Source organism: Sceloporus occidentalis, unplaced genomic scaffold (assembly GCF_023333645.1).
Source record: "Sceloporus occidentalis isolate IW3139 unplaced genomic scaffold, rSceOcc1.0.p SCAF_192, whole genome shotgun sequence".
Taxonomy (NCBI): Eukaryota; Metazoa; Chordata; class Lepidosauria; order Squamata; family Phrynosomatidae; genus Sceloporus; species Sceloporus occidentalis.
The window spans coordinates 802,322-818,500 of NW_028317172.1; the positions used below are offsets into that span (position 1 = coordinate 802,322).

At 38.7% G+C, this 16,179-nt stretch overlaps 1 protein-coding gene across 1 annotated transcript in view; it reads left to right on the plus strand.

Moving 5' to 3' along the window:
* The first annotated feature begins 4,034 nt into the window (after positions 1–4,034).
* Positions 4,035–16,179, plus strand: part of LOC149278371 (ubiquitin carboxyl-terminal hydrolase 9X-like) — a 57,561-nt gene continuing 45,416 nt past the window's right edge. The window contains exons 1-9 of the mRNA XM_089502053.1: positions 4,035–4,130; positions 12,211–12,356; positions 12,660–12,739; positions 13,113–13,225; positions 13,466–13,684; positions 14,538–14,653; positions 14,958–15,209; positions 15,694–15,832; positions 15,981–16,133. Of these exons, the coding sequence (XP_089358179.1) occupies positions 4,035–4,130; positions 12,211–12,356; positions 12,660–12,739; positions 13,113–13,225; positions 13,466–13,684; positions 14,538–14,653; positions 14,958–15,209; positions 15,694–15,832; positions 15,981–16,133 (1,314 nt within the window). The remainder of the gene's footprint in view (positions 4,131–12,210; positions 12,357–12,659; positions 12,740–13,112; positions 13,226–13,465; positions 13,685–14,537; positions 14,654–14,957; positions 15,210–15,693; positions 15,833–15,980; positions 16,134–16,179) is intronic.

Genomic DNA, 16,179 nt, shown 5'->3' on the forward strand with positions numbered 1-16,179 from the left:
CAAATGCAAGGTAGACAACTGCTTCTGTTTGTTAACAGTGTAGATCAGCTATGTGGCATCACCACGGCTATGAGCAATTCAAGTTTGTGTGTTTCAAGAGCAGAAACTGCTTTAAGGTACGGTTTATTGGCATCGATGTTCTCCCAAAAGAATGAAACGGGAAAATGTAAAGGGGTCACACTGCTATCATGTGCATATGATGGAGTGTTCACTTACCTGAGCCCAGAGTGTGCCATAAAACTTAGAATAGGCCGTTAAGGATTTAACCCTAATAGCAATGGCGAAAACCCACTGGCAGCATACATTGAGTGTGTGTGTGTATGTGTATATATATATATATATATATATATATATATATATATATATATATATATATATATATATATATATATATATATATAAAATATTTCTTTAAATGCTTGTGTGTAATGTAAGTTCCTTTAAATCTGTGCGTAAAGCTTCATTCATATTTGTTTTTATAGTTTTTCTGATGTTTAAACTGAGCTTGGTCCCTGATTGTAACACGTATTAAAACTAAGAATTGTGACGGGTGTTTTAACTTAGTCAAGTACGTATATAGTGTACACGGGTGGCACGATCTGCACTAATAATGGTAACCGCATACACGTTATGTGTGAGCGTCTAGGGCTGGCTCTGTAAAAATCATAATTAAATCCTTACGCATTGAAGTATACAGGGCTAGCTCTGCCCTTCTTTCTGTAGAAACCTGCCAATGTTAGCCCATTATAATGGGTAGTTACGGATAACTTCTCCCTCACCACCCTTTTGGTTGGCATATACAGGGACGTTAGGAGGCTGTTTATTTTACGACTTGCACGTCGCACTTGACGTGCGTTCCCAACTGATATAGTTGACAAGTTTGCCGGTTATATTGCAACATTGTACAACCTTGGTGATTCACAAGAAACTCTTCAACCCTTTTAATTCTTAACACAATAGTATTTGTATCCCTTAACAAAAAACCCAAAGCGCCACACTTATATATCGTTAAAGTATGTTTTGGATACCATAAAAATAGTCACACAAGACTCTTGACCCTGATGGATTTTCCATTTGTTACGTTAAAGGTACAAAATAATGTGTAGTAAGTGCTCTGTGGTTACTTCTGATGTATTCTTCTAAAATGAAAAAAAAAGCACTTCCCTGACACACAAGTTGCAGCAGCTGCCATCCTATGTGGTCCTGCCACTGCTGACCAAGCAGCGCTTACTGATCCAGCGGTGGACGCGAGTATATCATGCGCAGGAGGATGTTTTCGGCATATGATGGGTTTGAGTTTGCCTTTTTATTCAACATACCAAGATGCATCTTGAATGTACATATCGCAGTTTTGATGTAACAATATACAGTCAACTTCACTGCCCTTTTTTTTTTTTTCTCAATTTGCGAGGAACAACTACCGGTTTGTTCTACTGTCTGTGGTATTTGACCCTGCTTATCACAGACAACCAGTTCAGTCACCTACCTGTTGACCGTCACCACCTAACACCACCTAACATTTGCCAAGCAATGGCTCTAGGCATCATCTTTCATTGGAAGTGTTCATGTTGGATACCTTTGTTCTGCGAAGTATCAATTGGTGCTAGTCGTGTGCTGAGTTCACACTAGCTGGCTATACAGACTATGTGAGAGTTCACTGCTTTTCCAAGAAAAAAACCCTAGAAATAGACATGATTGTTTCTCTTCTCGGGGTTTGTATGAATATTCCTCCTCATAACAGTGGAACTGTTGCTCCATTCATTATAGTTATCCTCTATAGCTTGTGTTTTAGTATAATTTCAGTTTGGTTTAAAAGTAAGGATCTTTGTCTTCTGGGATTTGTGGCAGGAAGGCGTGGAACTGGCACTGCATGTTTTTTAGTTAACATGGATGAGATTTCAGCTATGAATTATGCCAGTCCAGCTCGGCCCCTTTTGCAGTAGAAGCTAGCTTGGGTTGGTCTTGGGTTGTAATATTGCATAGTGATATGGGCAAGTTGAAATGTTCATCTCTCTTGCGAACCTCCAGAGAAGTGAGTGCACCCTTCCGGGGTGGAATTGGTGCTAGAAGCACTGTCGCGTTTTGCATTGTTTACGTAATCTGTTGCTACTTCTGGGGTTTTGTATATGGAATGTAAATAACATTGAAGGAGCAAAGCTGAAAAATGGAAAAGGTGTATATATATGCTCAATATTTTCATAGTTAACTCGCATAAGCCCTCTGTTGTCTGCCACTCAGTGTGTCTCCGTTTGGTAGATGAACTCTTAGTGCCAGAGTCCCACGGATATCACCATAAACAGACAGACGAGGATGCTGAGGTGGCCGGTGAAAAATCACATTTAATAAACACCTAAAACAAGCCTTATCTGCTTACAACTGTAACATGTAATGTATCTACCATGACAATTGTCATATCATGACTGCGACATTAGAATACTGCCCCAGGACACGTATAAGAGAGGTAGGTCGTTAGTTTTGATCATAGCACTTTGAAGCTCTTGTAGCGTAACACGTGCCTGTTTTTTTTTTTGGGATGTTGCAACCTCGTTACCATGTGGGTCTCCAGGAACTACCCAGTGTATACCGCTAAGGATCTCTGGACGATGCTGAGAACATCGAACGTTGAGAACATTTACAGTTGTTTCCTTTTTAGAATGAAAGCAGATATTGCCTGTTTTAGCGCAATATAAATACTGTGGATGTCTCTTGGACTGTTTGTTGCTAATTTAAAATGGGGTAAGGTACTTACAGCACCAAAGAGAGTAGATGAGGGGGGGGGGGTGGGAGAAAGGACACCACACAAGTAATGCGGATCCAAAAAAATCATTAACGTTCCTGAACAACCAAGATCCTTTATCAAAGTGTACAGCTGATTAGAGCTTGGACCAAATACAAGACATTCCTTTTTTGAAGGGTATCTCGGATTCCCAGAATAAAGACTTGGTTGTTTTTGATGAATATCTGGGAGGGTTTTGAGCTTTAAGGCAGGTTCTACAAACCCATCCTGGCACCTATTGTGTTTTTGGGGAACCGGCACCACCCTAGCACCATTGAAACCACTGGTGTAATGGAGGCTCCCGCGTTGTCAGCAGGGCCTCGAACGCACGCGCTGCCAAACCCTTCTAACAGTCTGCAGCCCATACTCACTCAGTCCCCATACTCTAACTTCCAATACCGGCGCTCAGACACAACCAGTGTGTGGGGCCTGCGAGGGAGCAGAAGAGCTGTCCTGCGCCAAGGCTACAAAAAAAACTGTCTGTTAGTATGTGTTGCTACGTGTGGTAGTATTAGTGTGGGTTAGTGTCACTCCTACGTTTTTTTTTTTTTTTGTTTTTTTTTTTGTTTGACTGGCTCTTGCAACCAAGCCAAATTCTTCCACCCCCACTTTAAGGCATTGCAAATGAGGCTGTCCTGAGCTGAGTAGTTTGACACCGCATTATTTCATAAACACAAAGTTTTAAATACTTTATATACAATTTTTTTTTTTTTTTTTTTTGCTTTCTGAACTTGATATAACGGGTAACAGGTGTGAATGCCCTTCTAAAATAAAACTTTACCAATCTCTATTTTAATACATGTTTGCAATGAAGACCTGCTTGAAAAGAAAATCAAATGTCTAGAAAATAGTGTCTTGTGAGATTTTTTATTTTGGTATACCGTGATTGTTTTTCGTTTTGTTCTGATACATGTACAGTGATAGAATATGTTGATGTGTTATGAATTAAAGATAATCACTACTTGGCTAGGTCAGTGGCCTTTGGCACGCCACCTATTTCTGATACGCTTGCAGTACTTGATTGTCCCATTATGTACGGCGCTATTTGTGCCTTGTGTTGAGTATCCAATTGTTTACAATTGTTTTTCATGTTTTCATAGGTAATGCAATGGTCTCTGCAAAACGTTCTGTGTTTGAGGTGGAGCTTCGTAAGACAGGCATATGCAGGCTCATCTTCTTTCTTGAGGGGACTATAATTTCTACTCTTACGACAGCTACATAAACAGACAAAATTGCAAAGATCTGCCCTGTGTCGAGTATGACAGCCACGACCCGTGGCTCTCCCGTTGGAGGGAATGAAAGCCAGGGCCAGGCTCCAGATGGACAGTCTCAGCCACCCATCCAACAGAATCAGGTATGCGATCTCCAGCTGCTTGCACACTGTAAGAGATGTTATATTATGGGAATATTCCAACTTGTTGATTGTTATAAGCTAGCTGAAAGCAAAAAACTGCAGGAAAAACAAAACCAAGGCCTACTATATTCTTACATGTGCAATGATATAATTGTGCATTCATTAGATGATGTTTAAAAAACAACAAAAACAAGGGTTATGAGTAAAGAAATGTCATTGTAGCGACCAGTAGAATATAAGTCTTTTTAATGCTGCACCAGAATCGGTTAGTATTTGGCAACAATGCGTGCGGTCTTCTGAGACGGTCGTTTTCCTAGTGTGTAGTAGTTTACTAGTGCAAGAAACAGTTTACCCCTGATCATAGGTCCAGCATATAGCCCTGCTTCCATATAGGATTCTGTAGTGAGGTGTATGGGTCATGTCATTGAGCCAACCTGAAACCTAATCTTTTAATTTTATTAATGGGAAAACAGCAGTAATGTATGTCTCACTTATGTGAAAGTATAATATGTAAAGACAACTAATTTTAAGATATTCTTTCCCATGGGTGTTATATTCCGGATTGTTTATTGTATACTCTGCATCTTGATGTCCAGTAGACAATCTTAAATGAAATTACCACGCAATTTTTTTCCCCAAGTGCTTTTATTTTGACATTCCTTATACAGTCCTAATCTATTTACATGTTATACTTCCACTGTTGCACTTTCACACATGAGACACGTGCCTTAGTGCCATTCTATTATAAATAAATTTGACTTTGCAATTCTGTTTATGCATGTCTTTTTGTTCTGTTTAGTTGGTGTATCCCCTTCTTTGATGTGTCCGATTACTTAGTAGCTAACACTGTATTTAATCTAAAAATGTTCTTTATGGCTGTCTTGGAAGCTTGTACCAAAATGCAGAACTGTCTCAGTTGAGGTCGACAAATTGCTTTCAGCGTTTGTTTTAAATGTATTAATATCGCATCCTGCCCTTTAGGCATGCTGCTGCTGCTGCTACTTCTCCATGTAAAGTCTGTGAAAGCCTCACTGAAACTTTGTGCATGGAAATATTTTCTCTGTCTTTCGTAGAATAAAATATATACAGGTTTCATAGTTTTTTAATGTATGTCTATTGGTATTAATATGGTATATATTTTTTGCTTTTCAGCCTATATCTTTTTCTTTTCCAACTGACCTAAACATGTAGATGCATTTTTCGGTGCACAAATTGGCATTAGTTGTTTACTATTTGCTGGAATCCTTCCTTCTACTACTTTTTACAGCCTGAAGATTTTTTTTTAAAGATCTGTCTTCTAGTATTTCAGTGTGTATGATATCAAGCACACTTTATCATCACATACTCATTATTTGATACTTAATATGCAATATTTTGCTGTTATGGTTCCTTGTTAGTTAATGAATCTCGGGTAAACACATCACCCATGTTACAAACATACAGGTACCATCAAAGGTCCTTTTGTCTATTCCTCTGACAAGTCAACCTGTGTGCACTGTGAGCAACTTGCTATTCTACCCATGGAGTAGGGTTGTGATAAATTATTTCCACCGCTATAGTGGAAATATAATTTTGCCCACTACCTACTTGGGGAACACACAAGATAATAAGGTGAGAATTTTCCTCCCCTTATCTCTAGACTTTACAGATTCAGAGGGCTTAGGTGCTGAGAAAACCTCTCCCCACTCTCTGTTCCTTATCCTCTAGCACTCCAATGGTTTAAATCAAGCCCTCCCCCGAGTACATTTAATTATGCTCTTGACACACGTGGCCATCCCATTCCAAATAACCCCTTTTCTCCCTTTTAATCCTTAAACCCATCTGGTTTGCAGGCAACACTTCCTGTAACGCAATCATCTGGCCCAAATCATTGCACCTCAAAACACTGACAAGAATATCTGTAGACACCACTACTTCCCACGAAACTTTGCCCGAACCCAGATAGAGGCACTCATGTGCCACAGGCACAAGCACCTCCAGCATCCCTGAATCATGTGGCCACCTGATAACCCACAGTTTCTTTAAGCTTTTCAGTATCGGAGGACATGGAATCAGAAGAGTCTCTGCAGACTCCCTGAACCTCTGGCACACTGAGGGTTTACAAAAAGAAAAACCCTCGGCAATAAGTTGTTTGTTGTTTTTTTGCCAAAAGTTGACATCTCCCTTGCTTGGCACATCAATTCCAGGGCCTCTGGACTGGTCTGTTTGCGATAGGCCTCCATATTCAGAAATGTGACGGCTAAAGAAAAACAAGAATGGGGAGGGAAGAACCGTTTTGCACTTTGTGTGCCTTGTTAATTCATCACTGAGCTCAGATTTCTAGTGCTTGCTGGATTTTCAAACTACATCCTGTCGTTGCTACCAGTTTGTCACAGGAGAGGGCTATGGGCCAGGCTGGGGTAGAGTTACCTTGTTAAAAAATCTGTGGGGTAAATCATTAAACATTAAATTAAAAAAATATCATGGAGACAGATACATATTTTATATGCTATTGAACAGAGCAGATAGTTTTCACCCTAACACTTGGTGAAAAACCAATGCTCTTTAACTACTGATGTAAATATGGTGATAACACGTGCCCTGTGACTACCTACTCTAGATCGGCATACTGGACATATTGGACTTTCCTGTATCCAGAATTATATTTGTGGCTGGGAGGGAGCAAGTGGGTTTATTGCCCAGGCTGCTTGTCAGCCAACCATAAGGTGCCTCATGGTGTGTTCTGGTTCTGTTGCTAAGTGGAGTACTGGACCGATCTTCTCCTGTGTGTTATGAAGAAGTCCTCTGCTCCTCCCCACCCTTCTTCCTCTTCTTCTGGCTGGCGTTCTGGGAGTTCTAACATCGGCATTGGACACGTTGTGTGTCCTCACTAGAACCTGCAGAAGTAGAAAGTTATGTATTCTAAGAAGTTATTTCGTAGCAAGACTGAGACCTAGATTTAGCATTAAACATATAACCAATAAACCTAGCTTGTCCATTTGTAGCACAATAAATAGATCTTACCTTACAGATTGTTTCTGTAACTAGATCTTTTTATGATCACCCAATAGTCTCAACTTCAACTACATGCTGGACTTAATACGGTATTTTTCTTTTTGTATTATACAACCATCTTACAGTAACTGTACCAAGAACCTCCTCCCCGTAACTATTAACTTTTTAATGCGGTCTGTAAATATTAACCAAAATATTCTACCAATGCTGCAGTTTGACACATGATTGATTTCTTTAGAGCCTTAAAGGATAAAGAATCCTTTCGAATTTACCAAAACAATATGTGCAAACTAATCATATTCACAGGATATACTGTACTGTATACTCCAAATAAGAAAGGAAAGGTAAAAGAGCATGAACATAGCTGTGATTTTGGGTACATGCTAGGTAATTGCTGTATTATAAAAGTTAAATTGGCATATATTAAAATGATCTCTAACAAGTACTTCTGTACTGTGCTCTATATTGCATATGTGTTCTGGGCCTAGAAACTGGTGGCAACTGAGACAGAGCCTTCAGGCAGGGTTTAGAATAGCTATAGCAGAGCAGTATTTGCACAGCCCTGAGGGATGTGATGGTTCTATTCAAATCAGTATTATGATTATTAGTAGTATTTAGTATTAGTAATACTACTACTACTACTACTACAAATAACACTAATGCTGCTGCGGCTACTTAAAAAATACTACCACTAATGCTGCCACTAATATTACTACTGTAACATGAACAATACCATCACTAATACTATTACTCTAATAATACTTTTAATTATTGAAAGTATTGAAGTGTTATGAACAATTTTGCTAGACCCACAGCCAAACCTTGTGATCAGATAGCCACGAAGAATGCCTAAACTGAGTTCTAATTGTGTATTTTAAAGCTAGTAAATCCAAGCTGTAGATCCATGCTGGCTGTGCATGCCTGCTAGAGACAGCGCTCAGACCTGTCAATCACTCACTCTGTCATTCTTTGAAGATTCCATTCATTACTTGTAACCCTTGCAGTGCCATAGAGCTCTAACCCATTTTCTTTTTCCATAACCTAAAAGTAAAAAAATATATACTTTAATAACCAGGCAAGCTAGATGGGGGGTCAGAAAAGACCCTGTAAAAATTTCAGCTGCGAGCATGCACTTTGCCCCCCCCCCCTCCTCTTCCCCATCCCATGTGCCTCAGGGTTGCAGGTAATGTTGCCTCCTTAAACACCCTACCAATGTGGGTGCTCAGTGGGATCCTTGAACTGCTTGAGTACCATGGGATCTTTGTACCTTTTAAATACCGTATTTTACAGGTTAATCAAGATTCCTATTCTCTGAGTGTGGGTACCTAGGCAAATTAGACACTTCTGTTTTCCCTTCAAGACTTGAACCACACAAAACACAATGCTGTTACTAGTACTACTACCTTCAATTATACTACCGCTAAAATTACTACTGTGGCCATGAATAATACTGTTTTCCATTATAACACCTATGTACAGTAACTTCATCCATACTACTTGTGTACAATCTTGAATACTCAGTGGCTCAGGAATGAGTAGCACATTCATGGGAACAAGTCCCATGATGCTCCTTGAACCTTTAGGCACATTGAGAACCATGGGATATGTAGTCCACAAAAACTTGGCCCCATTTGAACAAGCTCCTCTCCACAACTTGTGAAGAACAGACTGACTGGCAGAACTGTATAAGATCATACTGCAGCATAGACTTTGTGAAGATCATTCCTCAGTGGCGTGCTCGAGACTGCTGCCTGACTCACGTGACTCACTCCGCATATTTTCTTGTAGTTTAGAGTTCTGGCAAGTCTATGAATGCGTGCATATGTGTCCACTGGGGCTATGATAGGTGGCAGAAATGCTATATCGACGGGTCAGATTTGAAGGTGCTGTTCAACATAGATATATTTTCCCAACATTCATACAGTTTTGTATTATGTACTAATATGGAATGCCTCTCAAATGTGTTCCTTTTTTTAAAATAACATACAATTCTGCTGTATTTTACTTGTTGAAAACACTTCAGATGGGCCTCTGAATCATGTCTGCCTTTAGGGTTCAGTCTGCCCATTTCTGACATCACCAAATCTTAATCTCATCACACACCTTACTTAATCACAGCTTTGCTGTTTCACACGCAGGTGAGTGGCTGCGGGCAGACATGCTGTAAAGTAATGCATAGGGGCAGGCTTCAGATGACTGACAGAACTCTGTTTCTAGGCAACTGTAATATTTCAAACTTTTAAACTGAGCATTAAAGAGAAACAGTGACAGTTATTTTACTCTCTACGTAACAGGACTTATCATCTTGTCCGAATACAGCTTTCCAACTTTTTTAGGTTTTAAAAGTATGAGGTTTCTAAACCTTAAGAGGGATCTTTAATAGTAGTATTTCAAGGATTACAATTTAAACATTCTTGTAGCTAACTGTGTAGTCTGTGTGTTTTGCAACAGCCTTTTTCCTGTTAAGCACTAACTCACAGATTTTACCAGAGATATCATGCACTATTGTGTTAATGTGGTCCCAGTGCGTTTCTTTAATTTGCTAATTAAAGAAACAATTTTAGGGACCACATTTGTCCCGTTTCTATGTAAATGCATATTGGAGTCCATTTGTTAACTCTAATTGTAAAGAGTCCATGCTCCAAGTTACACGCAGTAAAAATCCATTAGACTTTGGTCTTATGTGTCTCCTCCTGAATGCTATCTGTCGAAATATTGGTGTTCAACTACTTACAGGCGATAGTCTGTTATGCTCCTATCGGAACCAAACTCCCATTAATATTGGTGTGAGTCCAACAGTGTGTCTGTGCCGGGAGTGTACCGAAGTATGCTTCCTGATTTCAGTAGGAGGCAGCCTGGCAAGGAATTAAACGGCACTAAAGCTTTCTAAAGAATGTAAATGGTGGTTCACATTTAGAAAAATACACGCTCAGAGTATTGTTATGCATATGCAATATGTGGACAAACCCACCTGGTCTCTGTATCATTACTCGCTACAGACCACCAAGCTGCCTTTGGAAGCAACATCGGCACAAGCAACAAGAGCTTCTTGAAATGGGTTTCCTGGAAGTCTAATGCGCAAATCTGGGTTTTTGCGAATGCGAGAACTAGGGCTGAAACAACTAATCGATAAAATCGATAATTAAAATCGTTGACAACGATTTTCATTATCGATTAGTCGAATCGATTTTTATCGATTTATAAAAAGAGGTTTTTTTCAGAGCAAATGCTCTGAAAAACTCCTTTCCTTATATAATCAGACTTCAGAGATCTGATTATAACACTAGAATCCAGAAGGCAGAGTGGTGTATGGGAGGGTGGGGGGGGAGGCAGAGTGGTGTATGGGAGGGTGGGGGGGGCAGAGTGGTGTATGGGGGTATAATGAATTTCAGAGTGGCATATCTGGGGGAGTTAGCGTGGTGTATAAGGGGAGGTAGAGTGGTTTATGGGGGTAATTTCTAAATATGAGTGGCATATCTGGGGGAGGCAGAGTGGTGAATCAGGGAGTATAATTTCAGGGTGGTGCAGGGCATCTATGGGGGGCAGAGCGGCATATCGGGGTACACAGTGGCATATAGGGAGGTATAAGGCATAAATGGGGGGTGAGTGGCATATTGGAAGTTATAAGCCATATCGGGGCACAGTGGCATATAGGGGGTATAAGGCATATCGATATTAGGCATAAGACATATCTGGGGGTAAAAGGTATATCAGGGGGCTCAGTTGCATATAAGGAGTATAAGGCATATCGGGGGGGCACAGTGGAATCTCTGGCATATAGGAGGTATAAGGCATATCGGGGGGCAGAGTGGCAAGCTGGGGGTCAGATGTGCATAACTGGGGGCAGTTTGGTAAATAGAAAATATAAACTAGGCTTTTTTCTCATAGTTTTCATTAAATATGAAAAATAGTTAACATATGAATTAATTACTAATAACTTTGTATTAAAACCTAGTTTGAAGTTTGAGAAACACTGTGTTTGGGTTCTTGTAGCTTTTATTATGTCGGTAAAATAAGAAGGTGAATAGAGAGAGAGAGGCCATTGCGATAGAGATGAAAGTGTAAATTGTACGTTTTTTATTACATTATTTTAAATTAAAAAAAGTGCATTTTTTTTATCCCATTAATCGGCCAACTAATCGATTATTAAAGTAAGCGTTGGTTGCAGCCCTAGCGAGAATGCTACCTACCAGAATGCATAGTGCCTACTATAAAATTTGGTGAAGGAGGACTAGTAGTATAGGCTGTTGTCAGGGTTTGTGGCCCTTTAATTTTAGTAAAAAGTAATGTTAATGCTACAGCATACCAATATAATTTAGACAATTGTATGCTTACAACTCTATGGCCCCAATTTGGGGAAGGCTCCTTCCTGTTCCAGCATGACTCTGACCCTGTGCACAAAGCTTGGTCTAGAATGGAGTGTCCAATAAGCTCATATAAGTGTGATGGTCAGATGTCCTCATACTTTTGGTTATGTAGTCTACGTGTGTACTTCTAACAGGTATCTACTAAGCTGCTGCCGTTTTTCCCCAGAACTTGTGCACATTTCAGATGTTGGTGACTTGTAAAGTGCTACCCTGCAGTATGTGGGATGGGTCAATACTGCTCGTATTGCTCGATAATTCATCCCACATGCTGCATTTTGCATTTTACAGGTGACATGTAATGTGTATGTGGCCTGGAGAAAAGCAGCAGTTGGTGTCACCTGTGACGCCCCTTAAACTAGGGAAGTAAATGGCTTCATTGGGCATTGATTAGCAGCCAACAGTGTAACGTGTTTCTAAGGTCTATTGGAGAAGAGAAAAAAATTATTAAAGCAAAGGATTATGTATTTTTTTCACATAATTGTGTGTGTTAAATGTATCCAATTTTCAGTAAAAGATTGTTTTAATGATTTATTTATATTCTCTGTCCTTGGCCTAGCCGGTACTGCTAATATTTCATGACTCTTAATCATCTGTTTTTTTTTTTTTATTAAATGCTGATTTAATTTTATTTTACACATACATATTCAGACATTGTTTGAGCCTTGAATACATTTTATATTTTATATATATATTTTTTTTTTTTATTTTTTTTTTTATAGACCTCCTCTCCTGATTCATCCAATGAAAATTCCCCCATTAGCCCTCCAGATGAGCAGGGTCAGGTGGACGCCACACCTCAGCTTGAAGATGAGGAGCCGGCTTTTCCTCATACTGACTTGGCCAAGTTGGATGACATGATCAACAGGTAAAAACAAAACAGGTTTTTGGTTTTATTCACTATAGTAGGAGAGTCATGTTTTGTGGCTCCAGTTCCAAATAAACTTATCAGGAACTTTAATAGTACATTGTTGTATGACTGGCAAATGCTGATTGTTCTGTTAGTAAGATTAACTTGCACCCAGTAAGTTAACACATCTTACAGTTTACGTGACATGAGAATGAATGTGTATGACCCGACGTCTTACATAATACACAATTTAGAAATTTTGGGAAACTGCCTGATGGGGCATGTCAAACATGCATTTTCTGTTTGTTGTTGTTGTTCTAGGCCTCGCTGGGTGGTTCCAGTTTTGCCTAAAGGTGAATTAGAAGTCCTTCTAGAAGCTGCTATTGATCTTAGTAAAAAAGGTAATACTTCTAGTACAAACTACATTTTAACTATAAATTAGTACTTCAAGTATAAAGTACATCTGAAAACACCACGTGTTTCAGACATACTTTGTTTCCGCTTACAAGCTAATTGTGAGGGAAATATGCCAACAGGAGACTTAGACTATTGCCTCCGCCGCTTGAGAGCTTCTTCAGAAGGAGCGACTCCTGGTTTTACCTGTCTTTTTATTATCATTAAAAAAAACTCAAGGTCCCCAATGATACTTGTTAAATATAAACATTAAATCTTGTTTAAGCAAATTAAAAAGGCAAGAAAGGATGTTGGGATTTATTAGATATTTAAACCGACTTAATATTAAACCCTAATATTGCTCTCTTACCCCCTATAAAGGCCTTGATGTGAAAAGTGAGGCATGCCAACGATTCTTTCGAGATGGGCTAACAATATCTTTTACAAAAATTCTCACTGATGAGGCAGTGAGTGGCTGGAAGTTTGAGATTCATGTGAGTATTTTTTGTTGTGGGTTTTTCCCCCTACCTCGCTCTCGTTCTAAGATACGCAATATGTACTTCAGTATATTATGCTTTCGTATATCGGTGCTATTTTTTTGTTGAAAATGTGAAAAATCTGTGGTACTTTAATCGGTCCTATAAATCGTACTTTCAAATGTTTGGGACTTTTTTCTACCATGTTTATGTATTTGATTATAATGTTTAAACAATCTGTTTTTCTTCCTGTTGTAGAGGTGTATTATTAACAACACTCATCGCCTTGTGGAGCTATGTGTGGCCAAGCTTTCCCAGGACTGGTTTCCCCTTCTTGAACTTCTTGCTATGGCCTTAAATCCTCATTGTAAATTTCATATCTACAATGGTACACGTCCGTCAGAGACTGTTCCTGCTGGAGTCCAGTTGGCGGAAGATGAGCTTTTTGCTCGACCACCTGATCCACGTTCACCAAAGGTGAGCCTATCCAGGATCATTGCACATGTTGACATTGACTTATACCCGACCACCATTATATCGTACCCATTCCAGCAAAAGTGGGAAGTGAGGGAATTTAAACACACATGGGATAGACATATGCGTATTAACTTAGTATAAGACAAGACCAAGGAACAAATAAGGTTTTGAAGTTTTTAAAGGTAGAAAAAAAATAGGCAAACTGGGTCGTCCTTATCTGCAGTCAGGCTGTGTTTCAATAGGGAAGGTGATGAACTGGGCCTCATGAAAAGACCAGGTATAGGGCTGTCCTTCGCTGGACTAAGCCTAGTTTAACATATAATTTATTTTCTATTTTAAATTGGTGCAGTGCTTTGTTGCCAGTACTATATTCAATTTTTTGGATTTCCCTCTGTCTAAACATAATTAGGATGAAGTCACTCGAGAAGGGAGAGAATTTAAAAAAACATTACCCACAGCAACATCAGCCGCTTTTTTTATTTGTATCTTTGATACAAAGATTGGGTTCTCCAGACAGTTAAATGACTGCTACATTTTATCATATTGGTGTGCATTGGCACTTAACTAATTTTAGCAGGTGCTTTTGTAACTGGTCAAAAAAAGTAACCCATGCTTCACACCTATATGGTTTCCAAGAACACAATCTAAGCCTCTTGTGGGCATGGTAAGTGATAGTGTCTACACAGCAACATTTAAAGTGAGCACACAAGTAATCCAGTTTATACACTGGCTTTACTGTTTTTATATTATGGCTTATTTAAGAATGTGTATGTTCTTTTTTGGGGTGATTGTTTAATGTGAACTAAAGTGTTTCTTTTGCTTTTAACGCCTGTCTTTTCCCCTTTGTTTCAAGGGTTGGCTAGTAGACCTCATAAATAAATTTGGCACATTAAACGGGTTCCAGATACTGCATGATCGCTTCATGAATGGCTCCGCACTGAATGTCCAAATCATTGCAGCACTCATAAAGTAAGGGTTTTTTTTAAATATATATTTTTAACAGTTGATTAATTTTAACTACCCAATTTTTGTACTTAACAATTATGTCCTCTAGATTTGAGCAGGGCTCTCTTCACCTGTTTCTATAAGTCAAATTATGTTATATACTACCTATGTCCTGTCTATCCAGTGTTATGGAATATAATGGCTCTTTAAAACAATAAAAAATGTCATAAACTAATGATGTGATTAGATAAACTAGAAAAACACATGAGTATAGCTTATATAAGGTATCTAGCTATTTACAGTTTGTTGTTTTTTTACTTTTTTTCAGGCCATTTGGACAATGCTATGATTTTTTAACTCTTCACACAGTCAAGAAATACTTTCTTCCAATTATAGAAATGGTTCCACAATTTCTAGAAAATTTAACAGACGATGAGCTGAAAAAAGAAGCAAAGAACGAAGCCAAAAATGATGCCCTATCCATGATTATAAAATCCCTTAAAAACCTAGCTTCTCGTGTTCCAGGGCAAGAAGAAACTGTCAAAAATTTAGAAATTTTTAGGCTTAAAATGATACTTAGGTAAGATTAACTGCTCTAAAGTTGCCGTAATCCAAATGGGGCTCCTGTTTTTTTGTTGTTGAAGACTTGACAGTTATGTAAGCACCTGAAGTATCATAAGGCTGAGACTGATTTAATCAAAATGTAATGGCAAAATCAAACCTCAAGCCAGTATATGATCATAGAGGAAACCAACACTAATTAGAAGAATAAGAGTTGAAAACCTTATGATTTCAACTTTCGTTAGGTACTGTGAGCTTTATTTCATTGGAACCGGCACATAAGTGCACACCTTTATGCCAGAAGGACTTGTATCTACGTCGCTGATTTTTGTACAGGTCTGAGTGCTGCTTTAGAAATGTTAGAAATTAAAATTAATAAATATCTCTTGATAAGAGAATTCCACCTGCTACCACCCTCTTTGGTGCTGGAGTATGTTTTCGTTCCTTGATAAAATGTAGATGCTTAATGTGCGCTGTATTTTAAAACTAAATTTGTGTTGCAGGTTATTACAAATTTCTTCCTTCAATGGAAAAATGAATGCACTTAATGAAGTCAACAAAGTGATATCAAGTGTATCATATTATACACATAGACATGGAAATCCAGAGGAGGAGGAGTGGCTCACTGCCGAACGAATGGCAGTAAGTACAGCTTTCATTATTTGTAGAGTTCTTTGTTTTGGAATAATGTGACTAAAGACTTTAGAACAATTAGGAAGGATTTTTTTTTTTATTTTTTTTTTTATATATCAATACTGAAGATTTTGTTTTTTCTTTCTGTAATTTATAGGAATGGATACAACAGAACAACATTCTCTCAATTGTTTTACGGGATAGTCTGCATCAGCCTCAATATGTAGAAAAACTAGAGAAGATTCTTAGATTTGTTATCAAAGAAAAAGCCCTAACGTTGCAGGATCTGGACAACATTTGGGCAGCACAGGTAATTGAATCTTGATTAGGTTTTGGTAACTGAAGGCTATTGCATA